General features: G+C 32.7%; 1 protein-coding gene across 1 annotated transcript in view; it reads right to left on the bottom strand.

Annotated features, from left to right (window-relative positions):
• The window catches only part of LOC105346443 (uncharacterized), a 30,881-nt gene extending 22,790 nt beyond the window's left edge, over positions 1-8,091 (bottom strand). Inside the window, exons 1-9 of the mRNA XM_034462458.2 lie at positions 8,034-8,091; positions 7,657-7,829; positions 7,177-7,247; positions 6,797-6,831; positions 6,002-6,062; positions 3,586-3,649; positions 2,535-2,615; positions 2,110-2,219; positions 1,444-1,481 (exon numbers count right to left, since the gene is read on the bottom strand). Of these exons, the coding sequence (XP_034318349.2) occupies positions 1,444-1,481; positions 2,110-2,219; positions 2,535-2,615; positions 3,586-3,649; positions 6,002-6,062; positions 6,797-6,831; positions 7,177-7,247; positions 7,657-7,782 (586 nt within the window). The 5' untranslated portion in view covers positions 7,783-7,829; positions 8,034-8,091. The remainder of the gene's footprint in view (positions 1-1,443; positions 1,482-2,109; positions 2,220-2,534; positions 2,616-3,585; positions 3,650-6,001; positions 6,063-6,796; positions 6,832-7,176; positions 7,248-7,656; positions 7,830-8,033) is intronic.
• Between the last annotated feature and the right edge of the window lie 6,631 nt (positions 8,092-14,722).

The raw sequence follows: 14,722 nt of genomic DNA, 5'->3' as shown, positions 1-14,722 counted from the left end.
CCGGGTATATTTGACATATTTACCCTTATACATATATTTAAATAATCAACCCCTATTTATGATCACCGGTACATTAATTAATTAGCCTCAAGATTTTACTCTTACATACATGTATCGTTAATTTGTAGACGTAACATCTTTGAAACCCAGAGCTAGGAAATAATACTTTGAAAATGAATTACAAATGTAAATTAACTTTTATTCACTAGACTTATCGTATACTCGTAGATACTAAGATTCAACGCCTTTAGAAACCCTGACGTGCACCTGGGCACACGACACACCTGTTGTGTATATCTTGTATATTCTGTGTTAGTTCCAGGGGTTTTCTTAAGTTGGACAAACAATAGACTTTAATTAGATATACACAAACAGGCACCTGGGCACACGACACAACTGTTGTGTATATCTTGTATATTCTGTGTTAGTTCCAGGGGTTTTCTTAAGTTGGACAAACAATAGACTCTAATTAGATATACACAAACGAACAAAACTATGTCTAGACAAACAAAGCAGTAATATCCTGCCCGATATAACAAAGGCAGTTGAGAGTCTTTTCATCTTTAACATGTATCTAGCAGATCTAGAGTTAGAAATAATGAATATTGAAAAAAAAAATACAAACTTTAAACCGATTATCAAATTAAATCATGCATTTTTGGTTCATTATCTTTATTTTGTTTAATAACCGGAGTAACAGAGAGAGAGAGAGAGAGATAGAGAGAGAGAGAGAGAGAGAGAGAGAGAAAGAGAGAGAGAGAGAGAGATTTTTTTTACCAATTAATTTATAATAGGAAACAAACATACTTTAATTAGTTTTATGCACATATTAAGATACAGAGACTGCGCTCATCCCTACAATAATTTTGAAACCCCCAAAAAATTATAAATAATTTTATAACGGCAATCTGTGTCCATCGGAGCGGTGCTGATGATAGCGATCTGTGTTTAATGGAGCGACGATTAAAACCGCCTTGAACACCCCCCCCTTCCTTGGAAATTATATTATCACTCGGATGACCCCCTCCCATCTCTATAAAAAAGCTTTTGCATTAGATATATGTTTTTATTGTTCAGCTTGATCATTATTGACTTAAAGGCCACTTAAAGACAGTGTAAAGGCAGTGTAAAGAGAGCGTAAATGCCACTTAAAGATGCTTAAAGATGGCTTAAAGGTGGCTTAAAGAAGTTTGGACATTAAGGACCTATAAGCACTTGCTTAAAGGTGACTTAAAGGCGGCTTAAAGGTTGTATAGCCTTTAAGCTCCTTTAAGTCACCTTTAAGCCACCTTTAAGGACTTGCTTAAAGATGGTTTTTCGCCCTGTGATGTGAATAAAGATTCCTTGTGGTCTGGGGATTTTTATCAAAAACTATTCAGTTGTCACAGGGAGTTTCAATAAAGCTTTTGGAAGCAATTCGATAATGTAGATTTCTTGACTCACCTTTTAACTTTGTAAGTTGTATTTCCTGTTTCTGTTGACTGAAAATTTAAAAATATTTCTAAAGTTAAAAGCAATCCAATTTATTCAATAGATCGATGAATGGATAATTACAGTACACATATATTGTTTTCATCTAGTTCATTGACTGAAATTCTGACTACTCAAAAACATTGTTTATTGACTGAAATTCCTACAACTCAAACTCCTTGAAATTCTTAACTTTAATTGTTTATATCTTAGTTGCTTTGGCAACATTTATAACACAAGTGAAGATGACAAAAGTAAAAAACAATGCATCTCCTTTTTATCGGCAAAAAAGACACAGTTTAAAGAAAAATAAAACTAACAAACTTTATTTATATAACAACAAAAGATGACAAGTTCTGCTGATGAAACATTTTGAATGAACAAATAAGCAAATTAATGAATGAAAGAACTAATTAATTAATTAATTAATAATACCTAATAATTATCAAATGATATAATGCAAAATTTGTTACAATAAATGGAACGAAATCATTCTGCCAAATTGGATGAAAAATTGTATCTAAAGGTACATAACTCAGTTTCAGTGTTTTAAATACATGCATACTAAAAAGTTTAAATTTTAACTTTTTATCTCAGGTTTTATATTTTGTTTCTCCCTTTAGATGTACTCTCACGTACCTCTGTTCCAGTTCACGGATTCTCCTGTTGGCATCCTTTATTTCCTGATCGTGTTTCTCCTTCCCTTCGAGCAGTGAACGATTCAACTGTTCGTACTGAGTTTTAAAACTCTGAAAAAAAGGTCTTACTTTAAAATTGCAGTTTCATTTATTTCAAGTGATTTTTTGGGGGCCTTATCATATCTAGCAAAATAGCCTTTTATTAATCAATGAATAACATAAATCTGCTAGTACATGTATGCTAGCTTTATAACATAATATTATAATTATATATATAGCTACAATATATATAAAATAATCCATATATCAGTACTGATCAGCTACACATTTTAAAGTTCTTCAAAAAAAAAAAAGTGATAAAATAATACAAAACTGTGTAAAATTTGAACATTATTAAAGGAATGTAAACAAATGTGGAGGAGTTACCTCTCCTGCTACTATCTGGTCTCGTAAAGTTTGGATTTCCTGGAGCTGTCTCCTCTTCTCCTGGTCATGGACCAATTTTTCCTGTAAGAAGAAATTTTTTTAAAAATGTGAGAATTACACGTACTAATGTGGTTTTTGGAGGGAGGAAAATGATTAAGAGCAATATAGTTCACATTTAAATGTAATATGATAATGTGTCATAAACCAAAACTTGTAAATGTAATATGATAATGTGTCATAAACCAAAACTGTGCTTAATGCTCGTTGTTCTTTAAAATGTCTTCTATTGTGACATCCTTGTAGTAATTAATGTACATGTAGTTTAATACCATCTTAAAATCATCAGTAGCAAATAACAAGGGAGCTTGATTTCAAGTGTGTTTTATTACATGTACAAGTTGGTTTGACCTGTTAAGTAACTGGCAGATTTATTTTACACTGACCCCATGACCATTTCCCTACTGTCACTGGTCAAATTCCTGATAGTGGCCAACTCAACTTTTATTTGTAACTGACCATTTTCTTTCACAATATTTGTACATTTTCCCCCTATATTTGAATCTTTTCTCTACTGTTACTCATGCATATCTGTAACCAACTCATTTCTCAAGTGTAAAACATAGGTAATTGACTCATTTCTCTACGGTTCAAATGACTCATTTATATTCCATAACTACCGGTAACTTGTTCATGTTGTGTAACTGACTTGTGCCTGAAATGTAACTGAAACATTAGTGTATCTGACTTGATCCTGTAGTGTAACTGAAATGTTCCTGTAGTGTAATTGACTTGTTCCTTTAGTGTAACCCACACATTAGTGTAACTGACATGTTCCTGTAGGGTAATTGACTTGAGCCTGAAATGTAGCAGACACATTAGTGTAGTTGACTTGTTCCTGTAGTGTAACTGACTTGTTCCTTTAGTGTAAGTGACTTGTTCCTGTAGTGTAAGTGACTTGTTCCAGTAGTGTAATTGACACATTCCTGTAGTGTAACAGACTTGTTCCTGTAGTGTAAGTGACTCGTTCCAATATTGTCAATAAATCACTGACCTGTTTTAGTGGCTCTATCTGACGTAGGGCTGCTGACAGCTGGGACTGCAACGTCTCCGCCTCCCTGAAAAACGATCAACATTCAACAAATGACTGATGGTAGTCGGTCTTCATTCCAGCTCAATACAGCATACCATAATACACGAAGCTTACATTCTACTTCAGAATACAATTAAAATAAAATACATTTAAAAGAGTCTTTCAAAATCATAAATAATAGAAGATAAAATGGTACATAGGTTTGGTACAAATTTACAATCATGTACAGACCCTGAAACGTACTACTACACCACACGCTCGCTGCACGCTCGCTACACGCTCGCTAAACAGTTCACAAGAAACGCTGAACGGTTTACACGAAACGCTGCACGCTTTGCCCGAAACGCTAAACGATTTACACGAAACGCTGAACGGTTTACACGAAACGATTCTCGCACGAAACGATTTGCTCGCTTTTCACACGCTTTGGACACAATTTTATTCTGACCGATTCGGGTTCTCTCAGATTTTTACCCTGACTCTGTTAGTAAGAATTAATTTTAAGAAAACACGAAATAATAGAAATACTGATATAAGAAACATATATGTACATAAGTATTGAATTGTTTAATTAAATTAATTTGGTACTTATATTTAAAGGAAAAAATTATTTATTCATAGAATTAGCCAAAAATATTACTTCTCTAAATATAGTTATTGCTCAAAAGAAATATCCATGATTCTTATTAGTCCCGTAAATAATAAAAATTCCAGAGAAAAAAGTTACCGTAACACAATATTCAATACCAAAAATAAAATGCGTATGATTACAAACTGAAATCGGTTTTTCAGTATTCGGCGGGATTTGTTTTTTCTTCTCACATTAATATTTTTATTGGTTTCAGAGAATACGATGTAAAAATACTAACTGTAAATAAACCTGTAATTATTAACATTGATGATTTATGTAAAATAAAATTAGTCACATAAGCTATACATGTAAAACAACCGATTTTTTTTTATGTCGAATCATTCGCGTAAATAAATGTTCCGACAATAATATCAGAGAGAAAAATCAATGGATTAAACAATAAAAAAAGTTGTCATTACTATTTTGGAAAGAACAAAAAATTAAAAAAATGATTTATATTTTTGTCTCAATATTCGTATACATAACCGGCGCCCCGCATAACGGCGTACAATATATCTATCATAATCTATTTGATTTAAGTACCATGCATATAGATTCCCATAATAATTAATTGCATGTGTACATTTTAGGAAAATTTCAGTGTGTTAATTATTTGTTGTTTTCCGTTATCAGTGTTTAAATAATTAAAATAATAACTTGTAGAAATATTTTTAATCAGGATTCAGAAGAATTTACTTCCCGCATTTCATAGAAATGAACAGTATATTTTCTTTCTATGTTTACATTAAATTTTGTTCAAATTAATGTTAAATAATCTATATCATTGAAATTGTGTGCATCATCAAATACTGATTCCGACTGCCTTGAAGTCTTAAATTTCTATTGGCTATTCACATAAAAACAGACGCGTGACCATCCAATGAAAACGAATACACAGAGTTTGATCGACAGGTTCAGCCAGGTGCATGTTACCCGATGTCCGAGGTTATGTGTACTGGTTGTACACAGCCGAATAGTCTCAGTAACTAGTCTTCATTCAATACGCGTACTTTTCTTTTGTTTGTTAAAAATTAATTCAATTTTGTAAAAAGATAAGTATATCATTTCTTATAGATTTTTTTTACGAGAATATCTTAAAGAAGTTTTGCCAATCAGTTTAACGTAATGTTTAACACGAGCGCTATTTTGAAACAATTAAATTGTCAGAGAGTTCCGAATGAAATGTGATGAACGTTTCACACGGTTCTCGCACGCTTCGCCCGAAACGATTTACACGCTTTGCCCGAAACGTTGCACCCTTTGCCCAAAACGCTAAACGGTTTACACGAAACGCTTCACGATTCACACGAAACGCTAAACGGTTTACACGAAACGCTAAACGGTTTACACGAAACGTTTCTCGCACGAAAGTTGCACGCTTTTTTGGTGTAGTAGTACGTTTCAGGGTCTGTAGGTCTATAATTGAAATCCCACATCAAGACATTCTTAGTTATCCAAACATTTTGGTGGTGTTTTTTTTTAATTTAACTTCTTCTGCTAGCTATTATGCACTACCTTATAATTTTTACATCACAAAAATGTAATTAAAAAGTTACAGATTTATTCCATTTTCTAAAAATATGTAATATAGAAAAAAGAAACCAATTACAAAGTGCATATGTTTATTACATGTAAATTTAGTTTGTCAATATTTTAACCTATCAGTATTTAACCAAACATCACAATACACATAGTAAATAAATTGGTTTAAGAGTATTGACACAAATAAGCCAAGATAATACAAACCTCTGGAGTTGTTCCTGCTTCTTGACAGAGTCTTCAAGTTTTCTGGTTTGCTGGTCATGATGTAGCACAGGTCAAGGTCAAATTAAGTATTCAAAATCTTAAATTATTTTTGGCTTTAATTTTTACAGAAATTAATTCAGATGTAGTTCGATACACATAAATAGTAAATATAAGCATCATTCAAAAATTCAAAACAAGGATAAAATTACATAGGTTTCCAGCAAAATATGCATGGATTGTGTAGTCCTAGCTTAAAGCCAGACAAATCTTGTATATTTCAAAAAGCCATGGCTTAGTGGCCAACCGGCGTGAAAAAGGCAGCCCTACATCACAGTGCAGTTTGACACAACTACCCAAAGTCCAAGCTCTTGTTAAAATGGTTCTATACATGTATGTGTCATTTCATATTTTTCAAAATAAACTGAGTAAAACAAAACAGCGAAACGTCCCTTAACAAGAAGAAATGCTTTTCTAATGTCTTGTGATTCAAAGTTAGCAGTGTTTACTCATTTGCTTATTGTGTTCTATAATAACAGTTAACTTTTACATAAAATTTGAGTTGTATATATAAGTTATACTTGATGATATCAGATATTTCAAGAAATAATTCACCTATAACTTTGGAGATTAGACATGCTACAATGGCATGGTGCTAATTACAAATATTAATAATAATGAAATAGTGCTTATCACCAATCCCACTGTGGTTTTCATGACTTATCATCAATTTTATCATGTGAAATGGTTATACATGTAGTAGCAACAAAATCATTATAAACATTTCAAAAAGGATATCTTCACATTTAGACTTGTATTTCTTGATCAGCAAACTGCAAAATAAAACAAATGCACAGAATTTAGCAAGTGTAGGATTACCATTTTTATTACAAATGCAAATTTCTGATCATGCCCATCTGAACTTTGATCAAGCAAGATGAGGAACGTTTCTAAATTCTTGAAAAATGTCAAGTTGCACATGCAGGTCCAACAAGATGTCTTTACAATTACTTATTATCTTGTTTTTATAATAATATTTACACATTACTTTCATTTTCATCAATTTTTAATATCTAAAATTTGATTACTCCTATTAGCTTCATTGATATTTTGCAATTTCTCATGTTTTGTTTTATTAACTTTTTGTACTATTTCAGCAAAAATTTAGCCTTAATTACTCTGTGGAAATAATCTTCTTCTTTAAAGTGTTGTAGCTCAAAGCATGCTCCTCTTGAAGTTTTTCGTAGTTCTGTAAATGAACCAAATGAAACAGAGAATCACATACACATCAAATCACGATCTTAATTCTTATCACTCTGCTGAAAATGTCCAGATAACACGATGCAAATAATCATCATAACGAAGGCAGCAAAGTTTCAGGATTCAACAACTTCATGGCTTTTGAGGATGTTACAATATTTAATTAATGAAACAAAAAAAGTTTATCACAAATGGTGGCAATTCCCTTCCATAGAAGTTCATCATGCGTCAACAATATTACTTTTCAAATTTATAATGCACACTTACAATACCTAACATCAGTGAACAGACTATGAATGTGGAAAATTTACGTCATCTTCCTTGCTTCATAATGACAAACATTCCACAATAAAAATAACATCTACAATCTACATCATGCATCAGAGATATACACCAACCTTCTTAAATACTTTACACTGCTCACACCATAGGTTTTCTGACTCCACCGTCGTGATCAGGTCAAAATCAAGGGAGGGAACTGTGTCAGCCCCCGACGCTGTTGATAAACTGTCCACCACGTCCATATGTGCAGGTTGGACATAGTACCAAAGCACCAGAGAATCACATCTCACTGAAGATACACAAATGTCAAATCAAAACACACGTGCGTAAAACGTAGGGTCGTAATTGAAACACGAACTATTTGGGGATTTTTATTAATGGCAGCTCTTTATATTACCTTGTGCATTGACAAATAGAGAGTTATGAACGAGAAAAACAATGTATTTGATCAAGTTTCGGTTTCAGACTTAGGAATTTTGCAAACTTCACTCACCAAAATACGAGATTTCCCAGACCGGAAGTAAAAGTAACACCAACGGATAACTAAAATATTAACCTAAAAACGGTATACGCTTTTAATCCGGAAAAGATCAAAGCCCTTGACAAACGCACGTGTGCACAGACATTCTGGTTTTTTGAATTTTCATCTCGTTTTCTTGTGCAAATATAGGTTATACATATTTATTTATGTACAATATATACCAAAAAACATTTTAAAACTCGAAAGTTTTTTAATTGAGAAAAAAATATGATTTATTATTAAATTGATGTAATATTAAATTCCTTAAATAGTATGCATGGCTTAAAGACATGTCTTCTATATGGCAAGTGTGATTTAAAAATCATTAAGTAAAAGTCTAAGACACGCGGTTTATACATTTATATATTTTGTTCATTCAAAATTATTTATCTAAAGTACACATATTCTCTTTGCTATGGCATGATCTCTATATAACCTTCATCCGGGTTATCTTTGTCTACTTCCAGAATGATAATAATTATGAATTCAAATGCACCCACGCATATATGCAGAATTTAGAATTACACAATTTATTATCTGTATACCTTGCCCCTAATAGTATACATTTGTACAGAGTACATCTTTAACCAAGACGAGCGCTAAATTCTGTTTAATTAATTGTCTTATAAAATAATGAGATAGTGCTTCCAACTTAACCTGAAAATGTATGTTATTTTGTTTTTATACAGGTATACTTTTTTTTTTTTTACATAAAACTCCTTCTTTTTACTGTAAAGGAATCGACTTAATAAATTAAGAAAAACAAGATTCAAGACTGTCCGTTTTCAAGAAAAATAACTCATCGGTAAAAATATTACTTTTTTATCTGCAATTGACAAATGTAAATGACATATCATCTAAAAAAATGAAATAAATGACTACAAGACGAAAACAAAATGTCTACGACGCGACGTACATGTACAAATCAACAAAAATAATATTAAAAGTTCCTTTCTTTCACCATCAAGGCGCCCATATTCTTTTCCAATAAATGTATAACAGAATTATAACCTTGGTTAATTGTATATGATCGAGATCGTTGGCCCTCGTTTGACCTCTGCCACCCATGGACAAGAACAGGGAGGTAAAGATATTGCGGTCAATCGAACCAACATACAGACGAGGGTTTTTTCCCCAGATGGCGTAATATATAACTTCAATTTATTTTCTTTATTTTCATATTAATTTAATTTTTTACATCCCCCAAAAAAGTGGGGGGGGGGGGGCAACTCCATGATAATTCAATTTTTCATATGTAAATTTTAAAAATGTACTTGCTGCGAGAAAAAGTGCCCCCCCCCCCCCCCCCCCTGATGCTACGTGCCTGTTGTAAGATCTGAAGGCGTACCTAGGTTCTTCAACACCATTCTCCTGAAAAAGATAGATAAGTAAACTCTGAATTAAAAATATTTAGCAAGTTAAAATACTGAATCAAAGTACTGAAGTACTGACGGGAGTTGATTTTATCGATTATCATTTCTTTTAAAAGCAATTTATCTTGCATGGCAATTAGTTTCTAGTTTGTATTTGAATTACGCACTTTTTTATAATATGAAATTTAGACTTTTCCGACAAGAATTACGAGAAACCCCATATGAATCATGTTGTGTAATATTTAAAGATAGATTTCAACTACTATAGTATGTTTTAGTTATCGAAACAATTCTAAAAATTGTATGGATCCAAGCGCTATTGATATCGAACTCTAGTCTCGTTTAACTAGACGCTTGGCTGTCTCCGTTAATCCGTTAAGAGCTCCCTCTCTGCTTTTCGCAGATTTACGGAGACAGCCGAGCGTCTGGTTGAACGAGACTATATTAACTCTGGCGTAAGAATACATGAGACTACAAAAATATCTAAATTGTTTGTAGTATATAAAATTTGACTATTTTCAAAGTGTTTATAGATATGTTTCCTTGAAAAACAATGCTTCAGCATATATTACATCGAATTTTTTTTTCTATTATTTTCAAGAAATTAGTCTTGTCAGCGGTGATGATTTGTGCTTAGGTCCAAACACTGTTTCACTTTCGGTTTGCCAGAGTAACTGCATAGAAGAGTTGATTAAAATCAACTCCAAAAAACGACAAGCTGTACATGTACTTATATATTTGTCTTTGATCATGCTTGTTCACTTAGAATTACTGCGTGGACGTACGTTTATATTAATAATTTACAATGCAACTGCAAAATTACGGTGCAAGTCGTACTTAATCGTACGTACGAGGTACATGTACTTAGTCGTACTTGCGAGATAATAAGTCGAACGTTCGAGATTGTACATGTATGTTGTTATCACGAGATACCAAGTCGTACGCGTTCGATTTACATATGATATAAACGAGATAATAGCCTTGTTAAAAAAGATGTATCGGGGCGTTATTTAAAATACTGTCATTTTCGATGAAATATGAAAAAACGACACAAATAGAAGAGTTCTTTTTTTATTATTATTTAACCCACTAGGGCTTTACCCTGGACCTCTAGGGGACCTTTACGCGACACAACCATTTTGGTTTATTTGCTTTCACGTAAATCACCTTTTGCAAAAGCCTTGCAATTCTAACACATTGAAACCAGTCCTTAGCTACGTCCCTGGAAATGAGTCTTGGAAGAACAGACATTTGTGATGGTTCTTAGTTCATACAATTACATAGAGACGCTTTTCTGTGTAATAATCTCTCAGTAATCCTAAGATTATTTAATTATTATAATAATATTTTTTTGTACTTTTTAAAATATTGATGTTCATGTTATGAGTAATGGCGCAAAAACTGACGTCATTCTCCAATTTTACACAAAAGCAGAATATATACTTTTAACTTTACTCCCCCAAAAGTCCAAATTTTATTGGAAATAGAATAAGCTAGTAGATCAACTGGAATTTGATATTTTCAGCCAACATTTTGAAATATCAATAAACGCTGCTTAAATCAAACGGTTCGTATTTCTCTGTTGTGGTCCTTTGATTACTCCCCTGGGCATCCTGGACCGTATTTTCGTCTCCTTAATTCCCTCTAATGGTTCCCGGTTTACACTGCGCAGACTCAAATTAACAGCGCCCCTAGCGACACTCCGCCATTTCATCTCTTTGAAATTTCGAAATGACAGGTTATAATTACAAGGCAAAGCAATGACTTTTGATTTTTTACCTTCAATAATGATGTCTTTTTGACGTTGAAAGCTTTTACTGGTTAGACTTTGAACACGAACAACAATTACCCTAGATGTTTTACCTCCATAGAGGTACTTTAGGCTGCTGTCTGGTATCTTGCACAGAGAGAGAGAGAGAGAGAGAGAGAGAGAGAGAGAGAGAGAGAGAGAGAGAGAGGTAAACAGAAATACATGAACATAAAACTTCGAAAGTATGATAATTATTTTAATACATTCAAGCCTCGTATTTTTGCTGTCACATCAACTTCAGCATGATCTACGATTGTTTTTGTGTGATATAAAACAAATGTTAATTATAATTTTTGATCAAGTTTATTCCAAAGCCTTAGAAACCACCAAACCTTTCCCTAGAGCATTAACACAACGAAATTTGTTTTACATATTGTCAATTTGAATAATATTTGAATAAAATGATTATAAAAATAGAACGGTTTGATATTTTTTCTCCATAAAATGAAACAATAACCTTGGATAACTGACAAGGGTTCAAAACCATAATAAATTAATGTTTATTGAATACATTTACTCAACTTTGAGTTGATTGATTTATGTTCTATGAAGTGCTTACATTTCATACAGTTTCAGAGATAAGTCTTAATTAAAAGAGTCTGGCTTAATATTCTTTCAGGAATGGACACCCTTAACAATATAAGAGGTATATGGTTTTAACTCAATCGCAGCTTCTCGGGTTTTTCCGGCAGGGCTCGGAAAAACACCTCGAGGTGTTTTTCCGAGCTCTTCCGGAAAGGCCCGAGAAGCTGCGATTGAGGTTGAACTATATATGCATATTGAAGATTAGCAGGAAAAATGAATGAATGAAATTTCTCCATGCTACCTTCTTATTTTTCGAATTAAGGTGGTATGTGATACTTCCATGTCGTTCTTCCGAAATAAGCAATAAAATCAAGTATTATGATGTATATTTTTTTCCTTCCCAAGTTTGGTACCAAACAGCGCAGCGTAATAGTTTAGAGAATCATGCAACTACAAACCTCTAAGTTATGTGTTCGAGTCCCTCTGGGGCTTTGTAGTTTTTACCTTTCCTTTGAAATTTCAAACATATTTTTAGCCAAGTATTGTAAAATTTGAAAATTCTAAATCGGTGAAAGTATTTTGATTATAATGTACTTTTATCCACATTATAATCGACAGGTGTCCCATACCACCTTAAGAAATATTCCATTTTTCGATTGCATCCTAGATTGTGTATAATTATTTAGAAAGATCAACTTGATCATCAATCATTATCAAAAATAATTGCTTTTAAATGGAGATTGTTTCTTTACATTATTGTTAGACCTATTGATTTTTTTAAAAGTAAATTTTCGTTAAATCCTGTTTCCATTTTTGTCCATTAGGTATTGACTTATCTGCAATATATGTATATTTAATATTATCGGAGGATGAAAGAGCGCAGTCTTTTTTATTAACAAGATCAAATGTTTTAATAAGAATTTTTTTTTTAATTTACGATAAACGAATTATTTCTATACATCTGTCATTAAATTTTTTTACGCATTTGAGGGGAAAATTGTGATTTGATTGATACATACATTGATAGTTAATAACTCGTAAAACTGTCATTGGTATATACTTATGAAAATAGAAGTTATCCGCTCTAGTGAATCGGCGAGTAATTCCCCGGAGTACGACAGGGAGATGTGCTTAGTCACCCCTTGTTAATGTTGTACAACATTTACTATGTTTCCGGATTTACCGCAGACTTACACACTGCCTCACCGCAGCTTAGACCTACACTTCTGAATGCATTCACAATGAAAATCTGACTTCTTTTTTTTTAAACCTAGTCAGATAATCAATTATAATGTTAAAGAGAAAAAAAAATATTACAAGCGACTCTTCTTTTCTGAACCAAATAAGGTAAATATCACATACTGGCAATTGTACGTAAAATCATTTGGTGTTTTTTTTGGTGTATTTTTCTGGTACATTTTGCGCACTTTGATTGCATTACTTCTCTTTTTGAATCTTCCCCTGAATGATTAGAATGTCGTCTTAAATGATATTCTTTTCATTGACGTTTGTTTTTGCTCGTTATCTACAGTTATCTGGGTGGTTCCATTTAATAAAGTGTATAAATATTTATATTTTTATTTTGTCTTTCACCTACGTATTTTTTTTTCACCAATACATTTCTTCCAAATTCATCGAGTAGAAGGACCATAAAGTTTGACTGAACAAAAAGCAGGACAAATATATACAAAAGTTTAAATAACAGCAAATGAAATTCGCTCTCCGTGCTCAAAGAAATCTCAGTAGGGCCGTGCTTGCGATTTTCTCTGGCAGTAAATGTCCAACTTTTTATTGTCCCTTCCTCATTGCAAGTCAACGGTGATGTGTGTTAACTATCGTATGACATTAGGGAGGGAGGTGCCGCCACGCGGTGATTTAGTGACGTCACACGGACATTAATGGATCATGTCATGTGTGTTTTATTGGCCGCCATTCAGAATATTTACAAAATCGTAAACATGGAAACGGCATTAGGTAAATATAAGGGAACGTGAAATGACCGATGGAAGGACGTTAAAGTATGCACTGAGTTGGACAATCCGAGTAAACCTCGTGATTATAACCGTTCGCTGGTCCACTCCTCTGTCTTTCCATCTGTCATTCATTATTTGTCTTAAGTCCCATTCCACTTTCGGTGTATATGAGAATAGACACATGCGTGTAAATATTATGAAATTGACCATCAACATGTTTAAAAATTTAACATTGAAAGACTGCTTTAAGTAACTGATGTCTTTTAGCACCCCCTTGTTACTCCCTGCTATTTTTCTTTGTAAATGTAACTATATTTCTGCATTTATCTATTGATTTTTAACTTGTTTAATTACCATTGATTTAAAAAGATATATAATATAGATGTGCCTGTACAGTTTTCTTTGAGCCAAATTGAGTACAATTTTATGCATAATGCCATTGCATAATATTATTCTACAAAACTCTCCAACTATATGTGTATTTATGAAGTTTATATGTAATCATTATTGTCCCATTGCATTGCGGTCCTAATTAGGAAAATAAATTCCATACTTTTCAGTTTAGACTACTGTAAAAGAGGTACAAATCTCTCTCTCTCTCTCTCTCTCTCTCTCTCTCTCTCTCTCTCTCTCTCTCTCTTATATCAATTACAGTGGATAAACTAATAATTCTATGTGTTGCATTCGGAATGTACGAAAAATGAGAAAGTCCATTTAGCGTTGATTTTTCTTACTGCTGAATAATGCACAGCTGTTTAATGTTAATTATTTTGCTAGTGTGACGTCAAATTCGTAGAAAAGAGCGAGAAAATATGCTTAAAATTTGCAATAAAAACGCATGATTTATATTTTATTGTGATGTGTCCTACTTTTTACAATAAAGCATCAAATAAGGTCATATAGAATAAAAACATTCAAAAACGCAGAGAAAATGCAAGCACAGTGGTAACCCGCAAGTTTAATTACATGTAATCAAGAATG

The sequence above is a fragment of the Magallana gigas genome, chromosome 8 (genome assembly GCF_963853765.1).
Source record: "Magallana gigas chromosome 8, xbMagGiga1.1, whole genome shotgun sequence".
Taxonomy (NCBI): Eukaryota; Metazoa; Mollusca; class Bivalvia; order Ostreida; family Ostreidae; genus Magallana; species Magallana gigas.
This window is presented reverse-complemented; position numbering and strand designations above follow the sequence as displayed.